This window comes from Oncorhynchus gorbuscha, linkage group LG22 (assembly GCF_021184085.1).
Source record: "Oncorhynchus gorbuscha isolate QuinsamMale2020 ecotype Even-year linkage group LG22, OgorEven_v1.0, whole genome shotgun sequence".
NCBI classification, from domain to species: Eukaryota; Metazoa; Chordata; class Actinopteri; order Salmoniformes; family Salmonidae; genus Oncorhynchus; species Oncorhynchus gorbuscha.
In genome coordinates, this window is record NC_060194.1 from 37,883,612 (window position 1) to 37,907,034 (window position 23,423).

The 23,423-nt window shown below is 48.3% G+C and overlaps 1 protein-coding gene across 6 annotated transcripts; it reads right to left on the bottom strand.

The window, feature by feature from the left end:
• Positions 1 to 1,034: 1,034 nt before the first annotated feature.
• LOC124009907 (trithorax group protein osa-like) lies at positions 1,035 to 9,688 on the bottom strand. Of its 6 annotated transcripts, none has more exons than XM_046322160.1 (10): positions 9,070 to 9,688; positions 8,876 to 8,994; positions 5,313 to 8,797; positions 2,314 to 5,042; positions 2,117 to 2,235; positions 1,931 to 2,034; positions 1,684 to 1,861; positions 1,396 to 1,599; positions 1,228 to 1,319; positions 1,035 to 1,148 (listed from the first exon to the last, which is right to left on the bottom strand). In XM_046322160.1, exons 1-10 carry the CDS (start codon positions 9,646 to 9,648, stop codon positions 1,096 to 1,098), a joined length of 7,662 nt encoding a protein of 2,553 aa, XP_046178116.1. In that variant the 5' UTR covers positions 9,649 to 9,688; the 3' UTR covers positions 1,035 to 1,095. The 6 variants fall into 6 exon arrangements, with proteins under 6 accessions (XP_046178116.1, XP_046178112.1, XP_046178111.1 ...); XM_046322156.1 differs by having other exon boundaries at positions 2,314 to 2,784; positions 2,893 to 8,797; XM_046322155.1 differs by having other exon boundaries at positions 2,314 to 5,183; positions 5,220 to 8,797; positions 9,070 to 9,687.
• Between the last annotated feature and the right edge of the window lie 13,735 nt (positions 9,689 to 23,423).

Genomic DNA, 23,423 nt, shown 5'->3' on the forward strand with positions numbered 1-23,423 from the left:
CTACTTAAGTACTTCACACCACTGCCAGAGATATGTAATGAGATGGTCTCATCTCTGCCCTAAAAATGGGGATCTTTGCTAACAAATTCAGAACTGGGAGCGGTCAAGCTTCACCTATTGCGCTTTTTGGATACAACCTTATTTGAAAATGCTTTGAATATTCAAAGAGGGGTGTTGTCACCCTCCTGAATTCTAGGAAGAAGGTAATTCAAATTGAAAAGTGAAAAGCAACACCAACTTCTTACAAGTATGTCGGTCATTCACCTATAAGTCAGGTGTGTAAATTACACATTTTTCTTCAGATGAAGTTGCTGTTTGGTCATTTATAACTGACTCCGTTAACTAGCTTATTTTCCCCAATGCACAAGTTTTCTACTAACAATATGGGGTCGTGGATGGTTAGGGGTGGCCTGGCCGAAATGTCATGGTTCCCCAAGTCAGCTGGGAGAGGAAATCTGTCGATGTGCCCTTGATCTTGATTGCTCCTGTGGGTCGCTCTGGATTGGAGCGTCTGTTAAATGACTAGAAATTCATGTAAACGTTGAGTAGCTTCACTGCACTTTAAAATTCAGGTCCGTAGAGGTATGCCACATTTTTTAGCTGCCTACCAGTAACAACCTTAGCTCAGAAAGTTCAACACAGGCAGTTTCTCAGCACTACAGATCATGCCTCTTGTCCACGCCATAATCTTCTGTTGCAGCTGCAATGGTTCAGAGGTCAGTTTAGACATTAATGCCTCCTGCCTAAAATGACTTACTGGCCTTGCCCTCACATAAATGTTATCCAAGTCGATCGCACATGAATCCAAACACTTTAAAATGTTTATTTTGAAAATAAATCTAGTCAATTGACAAATAACTCCTGGAAATTGATAGGGCCTAGAGGAACAGTTCAGTACAGTAGCAACGTTACGAACCTGAGAAATGTAGCTCATGACAAAGTTCTGTGAATAAAGAGTGATCAGCTACACACATTTTCCTATTTGATATCATAAAATTCCTGAATTTTACATCCCAAATAAATCCAGTCAGATGTGAATATTGTAACAGATTTATTCTCCTCAAAAAGTTAAAAATAGGAAAGATTCTTGTAATATTACTCATGGACCATGATAGGGCCCAAGGTAGCTTCACCTTCCTTCTGCATATCTGAGGAGAGTAGAGAACAGTGATGGAATACATTACATTTTAAACTGGTAATAAAGCTCTGGCTTTGATTGACACTTACCTAAATCACTGTCCAGATCTCTAGCCTTGCTCACAGCACAGCTGGAGTCACAGCAGCCACAAACCAGGTCATCCCCACCAGCAGCCTTCCAGCTACAGATAAATATGAAGGTTACTTTATATAGCAGCATGTCAAAGGTACTATACCCACAACCCAGCTTATACATACCCATCTGTGAAAGAGCAGGCCTTGTTCTCAGCATCAATGGGGGAAGAGGCTGCAGATGCTTTCAGATGACATGTTATGTAGAGCTGTTGGGAATCAATCTGTGGTTGGAACCTGAAGGACTCCAGCTGAAACTGGATCTTGTCATCCTGGGATCTGGACAGGAACTGGGAGCTGGAGCCGGTCAACTTGGCATCAACCAGACACCTGAGGAGACCAAGGGTCAACGTTAGGCTTCAGGGGTTACATTTAAGGTAATATAAGAGGAGTCAAACTGACAACTAAACTCACCCATGGTCCTCAATGAAAGAATATCTAGGGACAGTGTGGACATCAGGCGCCAAGGTGGCGACACAGCGGTCCACAAAGACACGGAGGGGAACGTGGTGGTACGGCATGACCGAGGCTTCCATGTTGATCATGTCACCAAGATAGTAATGGTTGGAGGGCTTCTCAAACTGCCAGTCAGCTGGAAAGAGGAGTGGCATGTCAGTGGGGGTTTACACAAAGGAAGAGGCTTCCAGTCAGGTTTACCTACCAGTCATTAACCTCAGGGAGAAGTAGAGGAGTTCCTCTTTCACCATGTTGGAAATGTTGGGGATCCAGGTTGGCTTCAGGGCATTGCTGCTCACATCGTGATTCCTAGAAACAAACATGGACTATGGCATTACTCAAACCTCAGAATGATATGGGTTGTCAAAGTGAAGAACGCAACAATAGTTACCTCAAGTAGTGGCACTCAATATCAACCATAGCTGCACTGGTTTTCACTATAGAAGTGTTCGCAAAAGGTTTTGGCTCATAGACAAGCGTGAAGGTGTAGATCAGCACATCCTCAGTCATCTAGGAACAGGATCACAAGTGATGTAGCACAAAGATAATGATTCACAGTCAGGAATTTAAACAGCAAATGTGACATACCGTCAGCTCACTGCCACAGCCATGCAGCTCTGATTCAAAGGTGATCACATGAGCTTCAGCGTCCTCCTCAGTGGCAGCACAACCTCCTAGAGTGATATGCTCTGGCTGTATGAGCCGGCCAATCCCCAGCAGGTCCTGGTTCACCTGCACCCGGACCACACTCTCCCCACACTGAGTCGACACACTGTTGGCCGCCACCAGCCTCAGCCGCTCAGACACAGTAGGCCTGTGCTCAGGCTTTGCAACTTCAGGATAGCTCCAAGTCAAAGGGTTCTCAGACGTCTGCTTGGACTGGGAGCGCTCAGGGTCTTCATCCTGGCTAGGTTTCTGGCCCAAAGACTCTCCTCTAGGTTGCTGGACCACAGGCTGCTCGCCAGGTTCATGGCCCACAGGCTGCTCCCCAACAGGTTGCTGGCCCACAGGCTGTGCTCCAACACACTCACTAGGTTCTTGGCCCACAGGCTCGCTAGGGTCCTGGCCCACAGGCCCGCTAAGTTCATTACCCAAAATGTCACTTGGTTCCTGGCCCACAGGCTCTTCAACATACTTACTAGGTTCTTGGCCCAAAGGCTCGCTAGATTCCTGACCCAAAGGCTCACCAACAGGCTGCTCACTAGGCTCTTGGCCCACAGGCTCGCTAGGTTCCTGGCCCACAGGCTCACCCACAGGCTCGCTAAGTTCATTACCCAAAATCTCACTTGGTTCCTGGCCCACAGGCTCTTCAACATACTTACTAGGTTCTTGGCCCAAAGGCTCGCTAGATTTCTGACCCAAAGGCTCGACAACAGGCTGCTCACTAGGTTCTTGGCCCACATCTTCACTACGGTCTTGAACCACATGGTCATGGCCCACAGGCTGCTCTCCAACAGGATGCTGGCCCACAGGCTCACTAGGCTCTTGGCCCACAGGCTCGCTAGGTTCCTGGCCCACAGGCTCACCCACAGGCTCGCTAAGTTCATTACCCAAAATCTCACTTGGTTCCTGGCCCACAGGCTCTTCAACATACTTACTAGGTTCTTGGCCCAAAGGCTCGCTAGATTCCTGACCCAAAGGCTCGACAACAGGCTGCTCACTAGGTTCTTGGCCCACATCTTCACTACGTTCTTGAACCACATGGTCATGGCCCACAGGCTGCTCTCCAACAGGATGCTGGCCCACAGGCTCACTAGGATCTTGGCCCACAGGCTCACTAGGTTCTTGGCCCAAAGGCTCGCTAGATTCCTGACCGACAGACTCATGACCCACAGGCTGCTCTCCAACAGGATGCTGGCCCAAAGGCTCACTAGGTTCTTGACCGACAGACTCCTGGACCACAGGCTGCTCTCCAACAGGTTCCTGACCCACAGGCTGCTCGCCAGGGTCCTGGCCCACAGGCTCGCTAAGTTCATTACCCAAAATCTTACTTGGTTCCTGGCCCACAGGCTGCTCTCCAACACGCTCACTATGTTCCTTACCCAATGGCTCGCCAACAGGCTGCTCACTGGGTTCCTGGCCCAAAGGCTCACCAACAGGCTGCTGCCTAAGTTCCTGGCCCACAGGCTGCTCTCCCACAGGCTCACTAGGTTCCTGACCCACAGGGTCACGGCCCACGGGTTGCTCTCCAACAGGATGCTGGCCCACAGGCTCACTAGGATCTTGGTTCACAGGCTCTCCAACATGTTCACTAGGTTCTTGGCCCACAGACTCTTGGACCACAGGCTGCTCTCCAATAGGTTGCTGGCCCACAGGCTGCTCTCCAATAGGTTGCTGGCCCACAGGCTCTTCAACATGCTCACTTGGTTCTTGCCCCAAAGGCTGCTCTCCAACAGGTTCCTGGCTCAAAGGCTGCTCTCCAGGCTCATGGCCCACAGGCTCTTGGGCCACAGACTGGCTAGGTTCCTGACCCACAGGCTGCTCGCTAGGTTCCTGGCCCACAGGCTCGCTAAGTTCATTACCCAAAATCTTACTTGGATCCTGGCCCACAGGCTGCTCTCCAATACGCTCACTATGTTCCTTAATCAATGGCTCGCCAACAGGCTGCTGCCTAAGTTCCTGGCCCACAGGCTGCTCTCCCACAGGCTCACTAGGTTCCTGACCCACACGGTCACGGCCCACGGGCTGCTCGCCAACAGGATGCTGGCCCACAGGCTCACTAGGATCTTGGCCCACAGGCTCACTAGGTTCCTGACCCACAGGGTCACGGCCCATGGGCTGCTCTCCAACAGGATGCTGGCCCACAGGCTCACTAGATTCTTGGCCCAAAGGCTTGCTAGGTTCCTGGCCCACAGAGTCACCAGGTTCCTGACCCATAGGCTTGCCAGGATCCTGACCCACAGGCTCACCAACAGGCTGCTCACTAGGTTCTTGGCCCACATCTTCACTACGTTCTTGACCCACATGGTCATGGCCCACGGGCTGCTCTCCAACAGGATGCTGGCCCACAGGCTCACTAGATTCTTGGCCCAAAGGCTTGCTAGGTTCCTGGCCCACAGAGTCACCAGGTTCCTGACCCATAGGCTTGCCAGGATCCTGACCCACAGGCTCACCAACAGGCTGCTCACTAGGTTCTTGGCCCACATCTTCACTACGTTCTTGACCCACATGGTCATGGCCCACGGGCTGCTCTCCAACAGGATGCTGGCCCACAGGCTCACTAGATTCTTGGCCCAAAGGCTTGCTAGGTTCCTGGCCCACAGAGTCACCAGGTTCCTGACCCATAGGCTTGCCAGGATCCTGACCCACAGGCTCACCAACAGGCTGCTCACTAGGTTCTTGGCCCACATCTTCACTACGTTCTTGACCCACATGGTCATGGCCCACGGGCTGCTCTCCAACAGGATGCTGGCCCACGGGCTGCTCTCCAACAGGATGCTGGCCCACAGGCTCACTAGGATCTTGGCCCACAGGCTCTCCAACATGCTCACTAGATTCTTGGCCCAAAGGCTTGCTAGGTTCCTGGCCCACAGAGTCACCAGGTTCCTGACCCATAGGCTTGCCAGGATCCTGACCCACAGGCTCACCAACAGGCTGCTCATTAGGTTCTTGGCTCACAGGCTCGCCAACAGGCTGCTGGCTGAGTTCCTGACCCACAGGCTGCTCTCCAACAGGTTGCTGGCCCACAGGCTCGCTAGGTTCTTGGCCCACAAGCTCACTACGTTCTTGACCCACAGGCTCATGACCCACAGGTTGCTCTCCAGGTTCCTGGCCCACAGGCTGCTCTCCAACACGCTCACTAGGATCTTGGCCCACAGGCTCGCTAGGTTCCCGGCCCACAGGCTCGTTAGGTTCTTGGCCCACAGGGTCATGGTCAACAGGCTCTCCAACATACTGACTAGGTTCTTGACCCAAAGGCTCGCTAACAGGCTGCTGGCTAAGTTCCTGGCCCACAGGCTGCTCTCCAACAGGTTGCTGGCCCAAAGGCTCACTACGTTCTTGACCAACAGGCTCATGACCCACAGGTTGCTCTCCAGGTTCCTGGCCCACAGGCTCCCCAACATGCTCACTAGGACCATGGCCCAAAGGCTGGCTAGGCTCCTGGCCCACATGCTCGCTAAGTTCATTACCCAAAATCTCATTTGGTCCTTGGCCCACAGGCTGCTTTCCAACACGCTCACTAGGATCTTGGCCCACAGGCTCGCTAGGTTCCCTGCCCACAGGCTCGCTAGGTTCTTGACCCACAGGGTCATGGTCAAAAGGCTCTCCAACATGCTGACTAGGTTCTTGACCCAAAGGCTCACCAACAGGCTGCTGGCTAAGTTCCTGGCCCACAGGCTGCTCTCCAACAGGTTGCTGGCCCACAGGCTGCTCTCCAACAGGTTGCTGGCCCACAGGCTCCCCAACATGCTCACTAGGTTCCTGACCCAAAGGCTCGCCAACAGACTGATGGCTAGGTTCCTGGCCCACGGGCTGCTCTCCAACAGGTTGCTGGCCCACAGGCTGCTTTCCAACAGGCTCACTAGGTTCTTGACCCACAGGCTCCTGGCCCATAGGTTGCTCTCCAGGTTCATGGCCCACAGGCTCCCCAACATGCTCACTAGGTTCCTGACCCAAAGGCTCGCCAACAGACTGATGGCTAGGTTCCTGGCCCACGGGCTGCTCTCCAACAGGTTCCTGGCTCAAAGGCTGCTCTCCAGGTTCATGGCCCACAGGCTCTTGGGCCACAGACTGGCTAGGTTCCTGACCCACAGGCTGCTCGCTAGGTTCCTGGCCCACAGGCTCGCTAAGTTCATTACCCAAAAGCTTACTTGGTTCCTGGCCCACAGGCTGCTCTCCAACACGCTCACTGTGTTCTTTACCCAATGGCACGCCAACAGGCTGCTCACTAGGTTCTTGGCCCACAGACTGCTCTCCAACATGCTCACTAGGTTCTTGGCCCAAAGGCTCGCCAACAGGCTGCTGCCTAAGTTCCTGGCCCACGGGCTGCTCTCCAACAGGATGCTGGCCCATAGGCTCACTAGGATCTTGGCCCACAGGCTCTCCAAAATGCTCACTCGGTTCTTGGCCCAGTGGCTCACAAGGATCTTGGCCCAGAGGCTCGCCAACAGGCTGCTCACTAGGTTCCTGGCCCACAGGCTCACTAGGTTCCTGGCCCACAGGCTCACTAGGTTCCTGGCCCACAGGCTCACTAGGTTCCTGGCCCACAGGCTCACTAGGTTCCTGGCCCACAGGCTCACTAGGTTCCTGGCCCACAGGCTCACTAGGTTCCTGGCCCACAGGCTCACTAGGTTCCTGGCCCACAGGCTCACTAGGTTCCTGGCCCACAGGCTCATGACCCACAGGTTGCTCTCCAGGTTCATGTTCCACAGGCTCTTGGATCACATGCTGCTCTCCAACAAGTTGCTGGCCGACAGGCTCTTGGATCACATGCTGCTCTCCAACAGGTTGCTGGCCCACAGGCTCGCTAGGTTCCTGGCCCACAGGCTCCCCAGGTTCTTGGCCCAAAGGCTCGCTTGGTTCCTGACCCAAAGGCTTGCCAACAGACAGATGGCTAGGTTCCGGGCCCACAGGCTGCTCTCCAACAGGTGGATGGCCCACAGTCTCTACGCTAGGTGCCCGGCCCACAGGCTCTACGCTAGGTTCCCGGCCCACAGGCTCTACGCTAGGTTCCCGGCCCACAGGCTCTACGCTAGGTTCCCGGCCCACAGGCTCTACGCTAGGTTCCCGGCCCACAGGCTCTACGCTAGGTTCCCGGCCCACAGGCTCTACGCTAGGTTCCCGGCCCACAGGCTCTACGCTAGGTTCCCGGCCCACAGGCTCTACGCTAGGTTCCCGGCCCACAGGCTCTACGCTAGGTTCCCGGCCCACAGGCTCTACGCTAGGTTCCCGGCCCACAGGCTCTGCGCTAGGTTCCCGGCCCACAGGCTCTGCGCTAGGTTCCCGGCCCACAGGCTCTGCGCTAGGTTCCCGGCCCACAGGCTCTACCACAGGCTTTATAACAACCTGGCTAGGTTCTTGGCCCAAAGGCTCGCTTGGTTCCTGACCCAAAGGATTGCCAACAGACAGATGGCTAGGTTCCTGGCCCACGTGCTGCTCTCCAACAGGTTGCTGGCCCACAGGCTTCTTTCCAACAGGCGCACTAGGTTCTTGGCCTAAAGGCTGGCTAAGTTCATTACCCAAAATCTCATTTGGTTCATGGCCCACAGGCTGCTCTCCAACACGCTCACTAGGCTCCCGGCCCACAGGCTCTACGCTAGGCTCCCGGCCCACAGGCTCTACGCTAGGCTCCCGGCCCACAGGCTCTACGCTAGGCTCCCGGCCCACAGGCTCTACGCTAGGCTCCCGGCCCACAGGCTCTACGCTAGGCTCCCGGCCCACAGGCTCTACCAAAGGCTTTATAACAACCTGACTAGGTTCTTGGCCCAAAGGATCGCTTGGTTCCTGACCCAAAGGCTTGCCAACAGACAGATGGCTAGGTTGCTGGCCCACAGGCTTCTTTCCAACAGGCTCACTAGGTTCTTGGCCTAAAGGCTGGCTAAGTTCATTACCCAAAATCTCATTTGGTTCATGGCCCACAGGCTGCTCTCCAACAGGCTCACTAGGTTCCCGGCCCACAGGCTCTACCCTAGGTTCCCGGCCCACAGGCTCTACCCTAGGTTCCCGGCCCACAGGCTCTACCCTAGGTTCCCGGCCCACAGGCTCTACCCTAGGTTCCCGGCCCACAGGCTCTACCCTAGGTTCCCAGCCCACAGGCTCTACCCTAGGTTCCCGGCCCACAGGCTCTACCCTAGGTTCCCGGCCCACAGGCTCTACCCTAGGTTCCCGGCCCACAGGCTCTACGCTAGGTTCCCGGCCCACAGGCTCTACGCTAGGTTCCCGGCCCACAGGCTCTACGCTAGGTTCCCGGCCCACAGGCTCTACGCTAGGTTCCCGGCCCACAGGCTCTACGCTAGATTCCCGGCCCACAGGCTCTACCACAGGCTTTATAACAACCTGGCTAGGTTCTTGGCCCACAGGCTTGCTAGGTTTTACAGCATACTTAAGGGAATTGCTGCGCACTTCATGATTCCTAGAAACACAAAACAAACCATTACTTAAACTTCAGATTTATAGATGTTGTCAAAGTGAAGAATGCAACAATAGTTACCTCAAGTAGTGGCACTCAATATCAACCATAGCTTTACTGGTGTTCAATATAGAAATGTTAGCAAGAGGTTCTGGCTCATATACAAGACTGAAGGTGTAGATCAGCACATCCTCAGTCATCTAGGAACAGATCACAAATCATGTATCAGATAATGATATCATCCTTCAGGAAGTTAAACAACAAATGCGACATACCGTCAGCTCACTGCCACAGCCATGCAGCTCTGATTCAAAGGTGAGCACAAGAGCTTCAGCGTCCTCCTCAATGGCAGCACAGCCTCCTAGAGTGATACGCTCTGGCTGGATGAGCCGGCCAATCCCCAGAAGTTCCTGTTTCACCTCCACACGGACCACACTTTGCCCACACCGAGCCACCACACTGTTGGCTGCCACCTGCTTTAGCCACTCAAAACCTGTAGAATTGCACTCATGCTTCTCAATCGAAGGATAGAGCCAAGTCAAAGGGTTCTCAAATGTCTGATTGGACTGGAAGCTCTCAGGGTCTTCAGCCTGGCTAGTTTCCTGTCCCACGGGCTCCTGCCCCACAGGCTCAACAATGGGCTCACTAGGTTCTTGTCCCACAGGGTCCTCTCCCGCAGGGTCTTCTTGCACTGGTTTCTGAGTGTCAAACTGGGATGAAACTCCATCATGCAGAAACCCCAATCTCGGATAAAACCATCTGGAGAGCCAAGCATCACCAACACAGCCAAACGCCACGATCAAAAGCAGCACTGCAGAAACTGCAGACACTGCAAACACTTGCCTAAACCCCATCACTCCAAATAGACATAAGGTATTCTTGTCAATTCTTCCACAGAGTCTGTCAAACCATTTTATAGCCACATTGTCTGACAAAGGCCCCACCCCATTCAGAAATCAGCTTGATTATTGTCCAGACCTAATTAATTAAACAGGTGCTGAAAAATGTGAAGTTGATTGTCATTTACGGTCCGGTCCATTGGTTGCCTTTGTGCAGACAAAATCACATACACCTGGAGCTTTATTGAGGAGGGCTCAACTTTAGAGTGTTCATAGAAATGTAATATGTAGGACAGACATGCTTTTCTATAGTGGATGTTACTCCCAGATCCTGTTGAGCTAACCTTGGTAGAGAAAATTAAGGATTGGTCAGACATCAGTGATATTGGGAAACTGATACACAATTACTATGGTGGAAGTTTTTATGCATTTTTACCGCTTTTCACAGATGAATCCAAGGACCCAAAAAGTGGGTGCACAGCTAGCAGGTGTTTACGTTCCTGAACTTGATGTGCATATATGTAGAAGACTAACAGATGAACTGTCAGTATAATCATTTGAACTGTTGGTGATAGTAGTTTCCCTCCAGTGGGTGGAGGACATACAACCTGTCAGAATTATAGTACGCTCAGATGTCTGTATTGTCTGTCCCTGTCTGTATTGAATTGTTTATCTTCTGGCTAATCTAATAGGAGTGACCTACTATTGGAGCTATTCATGTTATTATGGAGAATTGAGAGACGGGGAGTGATGAATGAATGAACGTATGAATTAAATTATAATTCATATCAAACCATATGCTCTCCAATGAAAGGTTGGTAGACCAATATTCAATGGTCAGATTAGTATTTCTCAAGTACAAAAAGTTGCCTGAAAACCAGTAGTGCACTACAGACAGATTCTAGTCAGCTGCTGCAGTGCAGGACTGATTTCTGAGAACATGTCTCCAACTTCATTAGCAAGCTGTCAAACTATCAGAAATAAAGAACAAACTACACACAGTTTACCACTGCCCAAAATCACTATCTAGCTAAGTTCCATCCCTGTGTTTGTCAATGAAGCTTGCTAACAGCAAGCAGGCACATTGATCAATAAAATGGAATTGTATGTGTCACATCTTACTTATGCAGAGCTAAAGTTAACATGAAAAATTGAAATAGTGACACAAGGAATAAATACACAGTGAAAAACAAATAAAAATAAAAAGTACAAAATAATATGGCTACCTACAGGGAGTACGAGTACCGAGTTGATGTGCAGGGGTGCAAGGTAATTGAGGTAGCTATGTTCTGTACATGGAGCTAAAGTAACTAGGCAACAGTATAAATAATAGACAGTAGCAGCAGTGTGTGTGTGTGTGTGTGGCGTCAGTATGCATGTGTGTGCATGTTATGTGTGTGTGGGCATGTTTGTGTGTGTGTGTGTGTGTGTTGGGGTATTAGTGAAAGTATGTGTGAGTGTGTGGGTAGAGTCCAGTATGTGTGCACAGAGTCAGTGCAAGTGGGGTAGTGCAATACAGGGTCAATGCAGGTAGTCTGTGTAGCCATTTCATTAGCTATTGAGCAGTCTTGTTTATGACTTAGAGGTAGAAGCTGTTCAGGGTCCTGTTGGTTCCAGACTTAGTGTATTGTTACCACTTGCCATGCGGTAGCAGAGAAAACAGTCTGTGGCTGGAGTCTTTGACCATTTTTGGGCCTTTGACACTGCCTAGTATAGAGGTTCTGGATGGCAGGGAGCTCGGCCCCAGTGATGTACTCGGCCATTTGCACTACCCTTTGTCGCGCCTTGCGGTCTGATGCCAAGCAGTTGCCATACCAAGCGGTGATGCAGCCAGTCCAGATGCTCTCGATGGTGCAGGTGTTGAACTTTTTGAGGATTTGAGGGCCCATGCCAAATCTTTTCAGCCTCCTGAGTGGGAAGAGGCAATGTCGTGCCCTCTTCACAACTGCGTTGGTGTGTTTTGACCATAATAGATCCTTAGTGATGTAGACACAGAGGAACTTGAAGCTCTAGACCCACTCCACTACAGCCCCGTCGATGTGAATGGGGGCATGCTCGGCCTTCTGTTTATTGTAGTCAACAATCCGTTCCATTATTTTACTGACTTTGAGGGAGAGTTGTTGTCCTGGCACCCCACTGCCAGATCTCTGACCTCCACCCTATAGACTGTCTCATCGTCGTTAGTGATCAGGCCTACCACTATCGTGACGTCGGCAAATTTAATGATGGTGTTGGAGTCATGAGCGGCCATGCAGTCGTGGGTGAACGGGGAGTGCAGGAGGGGGGACTAGGCACGCACCCTTGAGGGGCCCCCGTGGCTGAGGGTCATCATGGCGGATGTGTTGTTGTCTACCCTCACCACCTGGGGGCGGCCCATCAGGAAGTCTAGTATCCAGTTGCAGAGGGAGGTGTTCAGTCCCAGGGCATGCAGGCCACGTTAACTAAGTCACTGGCTAGTGGCAAAGTGTTTCAGTGCCATTTTGTGCTTACAACTTTCTCACTATCTATTACCAGAGATACTCTATATAATGACGAGATGGTCTTGTCTCCACCCTAACAATGGGGATCGTTGCCCACAATTTTGGAATGGGGAGCTGTCAATTCCTCTTTTTGGATTAGTGGATACATACTGTTCTGAAAGAGCTGCAAAACCTGGACCCGTATAAATCAGCTGGGCTTGACAATCTGGACCCTCTATTTCTGAAACTATCCGCCGCCATTGTCGCAACCCCTATTACCAGCCTGTTCAACCTCTCTTTCATATCGTCTGAGATCCGCAAGGATTGGAAAGCTGCTGCAGTCATCCCCCTCTTCAAAGGGGGAGACACCCTGGACCCAAACTGTTACAGACCTATATCCATTCTGCCCTGCCTATCTAAGGTCTTCGAAAGCCAAGTCAACAAACAGGTCACTGACCATCTCGAATCTCACCGTACCTTCTCCGCTATGCAATCTGGTTTCCGAGCCAGTCACGGGTGCACCTCAGCCACACTCAAGGTACTAAACGACATCATAACCGCCATCGATAAAAGACAGTACTGTGCAGCCGTCTTCATCGACCTTGCCAAGGCTTTCGACTCTGTCAATCACCAGATTCTTATCGGCAGACTCAGTAGCCTCGAGTTTTTCGGATGACTGCCTTGCCTGGTTCACCAATTACTTTGCAGACAGAGTTCAGTGTGTCAAATCGGAGGGCATGCTCTCCGGTCCTCTGGCAGTCTCTATGGGGGTGCCACAGGGTTCAATTCTCGGGCCGACTCTTTTCTCTGTATATATCAATGATGTTGGTCTTGCTGCGGGCGATTCCCTGATCCACCTCTACGCAGACGCCACCATTCTATATACTTTCGGCCCGTCATTGGACACTGTGCTATCTAACCTCCAAACGAGCTTCAATGCCATACAACACTCCTTCCGTGGCCTCCAACTGCTCTTAAACGCTAGTGAAACCAAATGCATGCTTTTCAACCGATCGCTGCCTGCACCCGAATGCCCGACTAGCATCACCACACTGGATGGTTCCGACCTTGAATATGTGGACACCTATAAGTACCTAGGTGTCTGGCTAGACTGCAAATTCTCCTTCCAGACCCATATCAAACATCTCCAATCGAAAATCAAATCAAGAGTCAGCTTTCTATTCCGCGACAAAGCCTCCTTCACTCACGCTGCCAAGCTTACCCTAGTAAAACTGACTATCCTACCGATCCTCGACTTCGGCGATGTCATCTACAAAATCGCTTCCAACACTCTACTCAGCAAACTGGATGCAGTTTATCACAGTGCCATCCGTTTTGTCACTAAAGCACCTTATACTACCCACCACTGCGACTTGTATGCTCTAGTCGGCTGGCCCTCGCTACATATTCGTCGCCAGACCCACTGGCTCCAGGTCATCTACAAGGCCATGCTAGGTAAAGCTCCGCCTTATCTCAGTTCACTGGTCACGATGGCAACACCCATCCGTAGCACGCGCTCCAGCAGGTGTCTCACTGATCATCCCTAAAGCCAACACCTCATTTGGCAGCCTTTCGTTTCAGTACTCTGCTGCCTGTGACTGGAACGAATTGCAAAAATCGCTGAAGTTGGAGACTTTTATCTCCCTCACCAACTTCAAACATCAGCTATCTGAGCAGCTAACCGATCGCTGCAGCTGTACATAATCTATTGGTAAATAGCCCACCCATTTTCACCTACCTCATCCCCAAAGTTTTTATTTATTTACTTTTCTGCTCTTTTGCACACCAATATCTCTACCTGTACATAATCATCTGATCATTTATCACTCCAGTGTTAATCTGCAATATTGTAATTATTCCTCTACCTCCTCATGCCTTTTGCACACATTGTATATTGACTCCCCTTTTTTTCTACTGTGTTATTGACTTGTTAATTGTTTACTCCATGTGTAACTCTGTGTTGTCTGTTCACACTGCTATGCTTTATCTTGGCCAGGTCGCAGTTGCAAATGAGAACTTGTTCTCAACTAGCCTACCTGGTTAAATAAAGGTGAAATAAAACATAAAAAAAAAAAAAAATACCCTTATTTGAACTTGCTTTGAATATTCAATGTGGGGTGTTGAATATTGGACGAGCGGTGTTGTCGTCAACCACCGAATTCTAAGGCGAAGGTATTTCAAATTCATTGAGAAAAGGAGTGAGAACCAACTCCAACTTCTTGGAAAGGTAAGTCAGTCATTCATTTAGTGGTCATGCAATGTCAGCTACATTGTAATTTTTCACTTATCAATATTTTTTTATTCAGATGAAGTTGCTATTGGTAGCTTGGTAGCTGACTGTCAGAGAGCTGTTGAGGAACACTAACATTAGTGTTAGCTAGCTATCTAGTTGATTATTTTCCTCAATATAGTTAGTTCCTACTAACAATCTGTGTGTGAGTCTTAGATGGTGGCCTGACGGTTGGGCTGCTGGACGAAATATCGCTGGTTTGGGTCCCCTGACTGGCTGGCTGGGGGATCTGTGGATGTGCCCTTGGGCAAGGAGCTTGACCCTGATTGACCCTGATTGCACCTGTGGGTCGCTCTGGATGGGAACGTCTGCTAAATTATTGGAATGTAATGGAATTGTTGAGCGGCTTCACTACAGATGGATTGTATATTTTAAAATTCAGGTCCGTACAGCTATCCCGGGGGAGTTTGCCACATCTTTAACCAGCTACCAGTAATAACCTTAGCTCAGAAAGTTTTCATCCATCGGTTGATGACACTGTCTGTTGTTTACAGACCTCATGAATATGCATATACTTTGTCGTACATGTTTACACTAGAATCAATGTTTCTGACTAATATTGATGCAACACTGGCTGTTTTCAGCCAGAGAAGTTGGTTTTCTAGTTCAGCTGCCCTTTAAAGCTAGAATCCGCAATTGAAAACCAAACCATGGATTACAATTTATCATGGCCCATATAATACTTACAGGGTGAGGAGCCATGTTACAATAAGTAGAAAAATCATGAACTACTCCTTTAAGTAAGTAAACCTTGGACAAGCAAGTCTTCACATGAGGCAACTTGAACAAGTTCATCCCCTGGACATGGTGTTAGTCTGTTAAAGGGCCTTACCACTGATCCATTTCCTTAATTATGAGTGCCAAGTAGAGGCATCAGGTCTTATTATATATCATTTTTAGTCTTTGGTTCAATTTGACTGGGAATCGATACCCCAACCTTCCAATCTCAGGGCAGACACTTTAACCGGAAGCCCAATCAGTTGGGTGGTCGTGTATGGCTCAGTTGGTAAGAGCATGGCCCACACCAGGGTTGTGGGTTTGATTTCCTGGGCCACCCCTACAAACAAATGGATGCTTTTTTTCACCTTTATTTAACCATGTAGGCTAGTTGAGAACAAGTTCTCATTTGCAACTGCGACCTGGCCAAGATAAAGCATAGCAGTGTGAACAGACAACACAGAGTTACACATGGAGTAAACAATTAACAAGTCAATAACACAGTAGAAAAAAAGGGGAGTCTATATACATTGTGTGCAAAAGGCATGAGGAGATAGGCGAATAATTACAATTTTGCAGATTAACACTGGAGTGATAAATGATCAGATGGTCATGTACAGGTAGAGATATTGGTGTGCAAAAGAGCAGAAAAGTAAATTAATAAAAACATTATGGGGATGAGGTAGGTGAAAATGGGTGGCTATTTACCAATAGACTATGTACAGCTGCAGCGATCGGTTAGCTGCTCAGATAGCAGATGTTTGAAGTTGGTGAGGGAGATAAAAGTCTCCAACTTCAGCGATTTTTGCAATTCGTTCCAGTCACAGGCAGCAGAGTACTGGAACGAAAGGCGGCCAAATGAGGTGTTGGCGTTAGGGATGATCAGTGAGATACACCTGCTGGAGCGCGTGCTACGGATGGGTGTTGCCATCGTGACCAGTGAACTGAGATAAGGCGGAGCTTTACCTAGCATGGACTTGTAGATGACCTGGAGCCAGTGGGTCTGGCGACGAATATGTAGCGAGGGCCAGCCGACTAGAGCATACAAGTCGCAGTGGTGGGTGTTATAAAGGTGCTTTTGTGACAAAACGGATGGCACTGTGATAAACTGCATCCAGTTTGCTGAGTAGAGTGTTGGAAGCAATTTTGTAGATGACATCGCCGAAGTTGAGGATCGGTAGGATAGTCAGTTTTACTAGGGTAAGTTTGGCGGCGTGAGTGAAGGAGGCTTTGTTGCGGAATAGAAAGCCGACTCTTGATTTGATTTTAGATTGGAGATGTTTGATATGAGTCTGGAAGGAGAGTTTACAGTCTAGCCAGACACCTAGGTACTTATAGATGTCCACATATTCAAGGTCGGAACCATCCAGGGTGGTGATGCTAGTCGGGCATGCGGGTGCAGGCAGCGATCGGTTGAAAAGCATGCATTTGGTTTTACTATCGTTTAAGAGCTGTTGGAGGCCAAGGAAGGAGTGTTGTATGGCATTGAAGCTCGTTAGGGAGGTTAGATAGCACAGTGTCCAAGGACCGGCCGGAAGTTTATAGAATGGTGTCGTCTGCGTAGAGGTGGATCAGGGAATCGCCCACAGCAAGAGCAACATCATTGATATATACAGAGAAAAAAGTTGGCCCGAGAATTGAACCCTGTGGCACCCCCATAGAGACTGCCAGAGGACCGGACAGCATGCCCTCCGATTTAAGTAATTGGTGAACCAGGCAAGGCAGTCATCCGAAAATCCGAGGCTACTGAGTCTGCCGATAAGAATATGGTGATTGACAGAGTCGAAAGCCTTGGCAAGGTCGATGAAGACGGCTGCACAGTACTGTCTTTTTTCGATGGCGGTTATGATATCGTTTAGTACCCTGAATGTGGCTGAGGTGCACCCGTGACCGGCTCGGAAACCAGATTGCACAGCGGAGAAGGTATGGTGAGATTCGAGATGGTCAGTGACCTGTTTGTTGACTTGGCTTTCGAAGACCTTAGATAGGCAGGGCAGGATGGATATAGGTCTGTAACAGTTTGGGTCCAGGGTGTCTGTAAGTTGCTTTGGCTAAAGACCTCTGCTAAATGGCATATATTATTATATATTATTTATAATTGGTTCCAGACATGCTGTATGTGTCAAACATCTCTTCAAAAATGACAAATTGTTATGGCCGAAGGGACATTCTGTGATAGACAATACCTTTCGTATTTTCACGAGTGTTTATGTCCATAGCTGGCCACTATCTGCTTACACTACTTTCAAGGTGTGTTATATTATTTAAATAAAATGTTTTTTAAATTTCTAGTTCATCTTTACAATAATTTTAATGATCTGAGTTCATCTCTTCAGTTTGTGTTGGAAAGAGAAGAGTTAATACTGAAGAGAAAAACATATCCAATCAGGATTTGCTTTGTTGGTTTCTTGGTAGAAACGTCTAGCTAGCTCAGTCAGCCATTAGCTAGGTACTTAGAAGCTGGACACTGTGTTAGAGCAGAATTTTGGAGTGACAGTGGAATGAACCAATCACATTTTGATTTGCAATGGGTGGGGCCCTAGAAAGGCCAAAACCTAGGAAGAAACCTAGAGAGGAACCAGGCTATGTGGGGTGGCCAGTCCTCTTCTGGCTGTGCCGGGTGGAGATTATAACAGAACATGGCCAAGATGTTCAAATGTTCATAAATGACCAGCATGGTCGAATAATAATAAGGCAGAACAGTTGAAACTGGAGCAGCAGCACAGCCAGGTGGACTGGGGACAGCAAGGAGTCATCATGTCAGGTAGTTCTGGGGCATGGTCCTAGGGCTCAGGTCAGTTGAAACTGGAGCAGCAGCACGGCCAGGTGGACTGGGGACAGCAATGAGTCATCATGTCAGGTAGTCCTGGGGCATGGTCCTAGGGCTCAGGTCCTCCGAGAGAGAGAGAGAGAGAAAGAAAGAGAGAAAGAGAGAATTAGAGAAAGCACACTTAAATTCACACAGGACACAGAATAGGACAGGAAAAGTACTCCAGATATAACAAACTGACCCTAGCCCCCCGACACACTACTGCAGCATAAATACTGGAGGCTGAGACAGGAGGGGTCAGGAGACACTGCCCCCACACCACTAGAGGGATATCTTCAACCAATGCTACTTTTCTAATAACCAATTAGATGGGTTCATGCAGGTGACTGACTGATCGTGTATGGAGGAATCCTCGCTATCACTGATAAGCAACTTGGCAGTATGCCCAGAACATTGCTATGGGAACCAAGGTATCTCAGTTTCAAGGTCTCAACTTGGAGAGAGGAAGCCTCATGAGGCTATTGGTCAGTCACATGCAGGAGCTAACGTTAATGATGAATAATGAATCATGTGAATCATGCAAATAGTGTATTTCTGCGTAAGCAGTATATAAGAGAACTGAAGCCCCGGTGGAGCTTTTTCTGATCGACCTGTACTGTGTGCCGAATTTGTTGTACCCTCTCCAGCTTGCTGATAGTAAAGAGTGATTCATTTAATATATAATATTGACTTCAGTTGTCCCTGGTGTTGAATTTACAAAACAAGTGCAATGTGAGTTTTATTATTCAGTATGGCAATGTAACATTATTGGTCGTTTCCCTATCAAATTCCCTACTTTTCACACTGACACTTGAGACTTGATTACACACAGGTGGATTGTATTTATCATCATTAGTCATTTAGGTCAACATTGGATCATTCAGAGATCCTCACTGAACTTCTGGAGAAAGTTTGCTGCACTGAAAGTAAAGGGGCTGAATAATTTTGCAGGCCCAATTTTTCAGTTTTTGATTTGTTAAAAAAGTTTGAAATATCCAATAAATGTCGTTCCACTTCATGATTATGTCCCACTTGTTGTTGATTCTTCACAAAAAAATACAGTTTTATATCTTTATGTTTGAAGCCTGAAATGTGGCAAAAGGTCGCAAAGTTCAAGGGGGCCGAATACTTTCGCAAGGCACTGTATAAGATATAACCTACCTTTTATGAGGACGATTTGCAGGCGGAGACAAATAAATGGGTAATCAATACTGAAAAGGTGCATGAAAAGGTGCATCGCAATACCAAGCTGCTGGGCTGCTTAGTCCTGGCTCCTGGGGGTCTGCCACCCTGTGGGTTGTCACTCTGGCTTTGACCTAACACACCCAAAACAAATAAAGAATGTTTCACTAAGATCCTAAAGCTTTGTGTGGTGTGTTGGGTTCGGGGGCTGCAGGGTGTTGGACCCCTAGGGACAGGACGGGGCGACCCAGCCATATTACCAGTAAAGAAAAAAGTGCTCTACGGTATTATCGGTCCTATGAGATGTTTCTGTTTGTTCATGTATATTTCAGGTGTATGTGGGGTTTTTTGTTTTGAATTTTGTTTCCAAATCAAGGTGTCACCTCGGAAAGAAATTGAGTTGGGAGAGAATTGAGTTATTGACTAGACTTCTGGGGTCGGGTGTGCAGGCGGCTCGGGCTGGATGATCGGTCTGGCTGATCGGTCTGGCTGATCGGTCTGGCTGATCAGTCTGGCTGGTCGGTCTGGCTGATCGGTCTGGCTGATCGGTCTGGCTGATCGGTCTGGCTGGTCGGTCTGGCTGGTCGGTCTGGCTGGTCGGTCTGGCTGATCGGTCTGGCTGATCGGTCTGGCTGATCGGTCTGGCTGATCGGTCTGGCGGCTCGGGCTGGCTGATCGGTCTGGCTGATCGGTCTGGCTGATCGGTCTGGCTGATCGGTCTGGCTGATCGGTCTGGCGGCTCGGGCTGGCTGATCGGTCTGGCTGGTCCGTCTGGCTGGTCCGTCTGGCTGGTCCGTCTGGCTGGTCGGTCTGGCTGGTCGGTCTGGCTGATCAGTCTGGCTGAAATTTGATATAGAGGATGTCTTAACAAAGACAATCAAAAGTGTGTATTTTTCCAACAGTTGTTCATTTGGGCTCCCGAGTGGCGCAGAGGTCTAAGGCACTGCATCTCATTGCAAGAGGCATCACTACAGTCCCTTGTTTGAATCCAGGCTGTATCACATCCGGCTGTGATTGAGAGTCCCACAGGGAGGCGCAGAATTGGCCCAGCGTCGTCCGGTTTTGGCCGGAGTGGGCCGTCATTGTAAATAAGAATATGTTCTTAACTGACTTGCCTAGTTAAATAAAGGTTAAAGGTTTTGGCTAAAGGTGCAACACAAGATTTATTATTAAATTACCTTTGATCTCGTTCAGTATTATTAATCACTTAAACATATTTAATAATGATCTCTTACCTAGTTTGATGAATGTGGGCATTTTTGCTTACTTTTTGTTCTAAATATAGACAGCATATTGGATTGTGTTAAATTTCAGGAAATACGCTTTAGATGCCCTAAAAAGTTCTGGGGGAGAACACCTAGACCCCCCGCCAGGTTATGCATTTTTTCCCCCTCAACAATCTGAGATTCGTTAAAAATGGTCATTATCTAACTTCTATCTAATTTTGATATCCTCTTTCTTAAAATGTTTCAGATTGATGACCAATGCATTTAATGTCCCACTTCAATATAAAAGGGACAAAGGAGTGAACATGCCTTTGCTACCACTTTTCGTAGATTCTGACTGTTAAAGATATTTTACTGTGCGTTACTGTTCTCTTGTGTCCTGCATGCCCACATTATGCAAATCATTCATTTATTTTCTTCTCTTTTTACAGTAAGTGTCATGAAAGGCAGAAGACTTGGGAGGTTGGTGTGTCTTTCAGGCCCTCTGGAAAGTTCTAAAATATGCCCCTGACTGCCGTGGTGGAGAAGGACGCAAAGTATGTATATGAGCAAGTTTCTCTTTTTTAAAAGACATCTCTAAGCTATAACTACCACAAAAAGAACATCCTTTTCTAGTTCTCTTAAAATTCTCAAATTGATCAAGTTGTAATGCGCCGATTATATTCACTGCAGATCTGACCCATCACATGACTCTTCAAGAGGGCCATGAGGCTCCAGATCTCCTTCTGTGCTCAGAGCTCCTTGATGAGGATCTACCCCATCACACCGCTCTGATTAATCATTAATCAAATAAAACAATGGGCCTTTATATACTCTGTCCCAGTCTTTCTATGCATCTAATGTCTGAGTGAATTATGAAACAATTACTGTATGTAGATGTGTGAAACCTTGTGATGTAGATTTGTTTTTGCCATTACTTGATCTATTTTAAATGTAAGAATATGTTGCAGATTATCTTTAATTGGTCACTGTGGAAACACATAGAAATGTAACTAACAATGTCTTTAATATCCAACTTTATCCTTTGTAATACTTTTTACAGTACACTCTTAGAAAAAAAATCGCTATCCAGAACCTAAAAGGGTTATTCGGCTGTCCCAATAGGAGAACCCTTTGAAGAACCCTTTTTGGTTTCAGGTAGAACCCCTTGTGGTCCTATGTAGGACCCTTTCCACAGAGGGTTCTATGTGAAACCAAAAAGGCTTCGCCCTGGAACCAAAAAGGCTTCTCCAATGGGGACAGCCGAAGAAACATTTCGGAAGCTGTACTCAGGTGGTCATTACGAGGTCTTAACTATGACCAGTAGGGTACATAATATAGTGGTCAGAATTATGACCTGCTGGTGAGATAGAGGTCACAATTATATGCTCCACACATTACATACTTCTGCCCAAAAAACTCTGTTTATAACTATTAATGTATTGCCCGTTCCTATAGACTGTTGATCCAGCCCCGAACTTGACCCATTCCTGTCAGAGTAGGGCCGACTCTTTTCTCTGTATATATCAACGATGTCGCTCTTGGTGCGGGTGATTCCCTGATCCACCTCTACACAGACGACACCATTCTGTATACATCTGGCCCTTCTTTGGACACTGTGTTAACTAACCTCCAAACTAGTTTCAATGCCATACAACACTCCTTCCGTGGCCTCCAACTGCTCTTAAATGCTAATAAAACTAAATGCATGCTTTTCAACCGATCGCTGTCCGCACCCGCCCGCCCAACTAGCATCACTACTCTGGACGGTTCTGACTTAGAATATGTGGACAACTACCTAGGTCTCTGGCTAGACTGTAAACTCTCCTTCCAGACTCATATTAAACATCTCCAATCCAAAATGAAATTTAGAATCGGCTTCCTATTTCGCAGCAAAGCCTCCTTCACTCACGCCGGCAAACATACCCTCGTAAAACTGACTATCCTACCGATCGTTGACTTCGGCGATGTCATTTACAAAATAGCTTCCGATACTCTACTCAGCAAACTGGATGCAGTTTATCACAGTGCCATCCTTTTTGTCACCAAAGCCCCTTATACCACCCACCACTGCAACCTGTATGCTCTAGTCAGCTGGCCCTCGCTACATATTAATCACCAGACCCACTGGCTCCAGGTCATCTGTAAGTCTATGCTAGGTAAAGCTCAGTCTTATCTCAGTTCACTGGTCACGATAACAGCACCCACTCGTAGCACACGCTCCAGCAGGTATATCTTACTGGTCGTCCCCAAAGCCACCCTCTTAGGCCGCCTTTCCTTCCAGTTCTCTGCTGCCAAGAACTGGAACAAATAGCAAAAATAGCTGAAGCTGGAGACATATTTCCCTCACCAAATTTAAACATCAGCTATCTGAGCAGCTAACCGATCGCTTCAGCTGTACTTAGCCCATCTGTAAATAGCCCACCCAATCTACCTACCTCATCCCCATATTGTTTTTATTTACTTTTCTGCTCTTTTGCACACATTTTGCAACTGTCCTTTCGAATGTGTCCTACATCCTCGTGAGCATCGTGGAGGGAAACAAGTGTGACTCAAATCCTAGTTATTTGGCATATATTGTTGCTTGCTATCTACCCTGACAGTTTGACAAGAACATGTGGTAGCTAATTAGCTTGTTAACTGTTTACAAACAGATGAGTAAATGTACATGAGAGTTAAACAGCTACCTAGATCGCTATTTGATTGCCAATAAGGACTGGTTTTGAAAGTTGGATCCTCCTTTCCTTTAAGGCTTTAAGTGTTCTTGCACCATGATTTTGAACATTGAAAGTATCTGAGAAACGTCCATTGGAGGCATTGTCACCTTAGCTTGCTACATACCTTCTGTGTGATAGGAAGCACGAGCACCACCAATCAGCCTACACCACTCCGCCCACACCCTTCATTACTATGACAACTAGCGTAACCATGTCAGCAAATTACTGCTGTCTGAACACACACAAATCCGATTTGTTCTCTTCTAACTTTCTGTTTGTACAATCAGTATTGCAAAATGGATTTCAAAAACAAAACTGATTTGAGCACTAAGGCCTGCAGTGTGAACAATGATTTATGGTGCTTTCAAGACAACTGGGAACTCTGGAAAAATATGGAAGAGGTGAAGCTAG

Bases quoted from the DNA above. Each gene is read 5' to 3' on its own strand.
- LOC124009907 (XM_046322154.1), bottom strand. From the start codon at position 9,648: ATGGGGTTTAGGCAAGTGTTTGCAGTGTCTGCAGTTTCTGCAGTGCTG. The intron at 8,798-8,875 runs GTAACTATTGTT...TTGTGTTTCTAG, and splicing joins ATTGAGTGCCACTACTTGAG to GAATCATGAAGTGCGCAGCA. The intron at 1,600-1,683 runs GTGAGTTTAGTT...TGGTCTCCTCAG, and splicing joins TCTTTCATTGAGGACCATGG to GTGTCTGGTTGATGCCAAGT.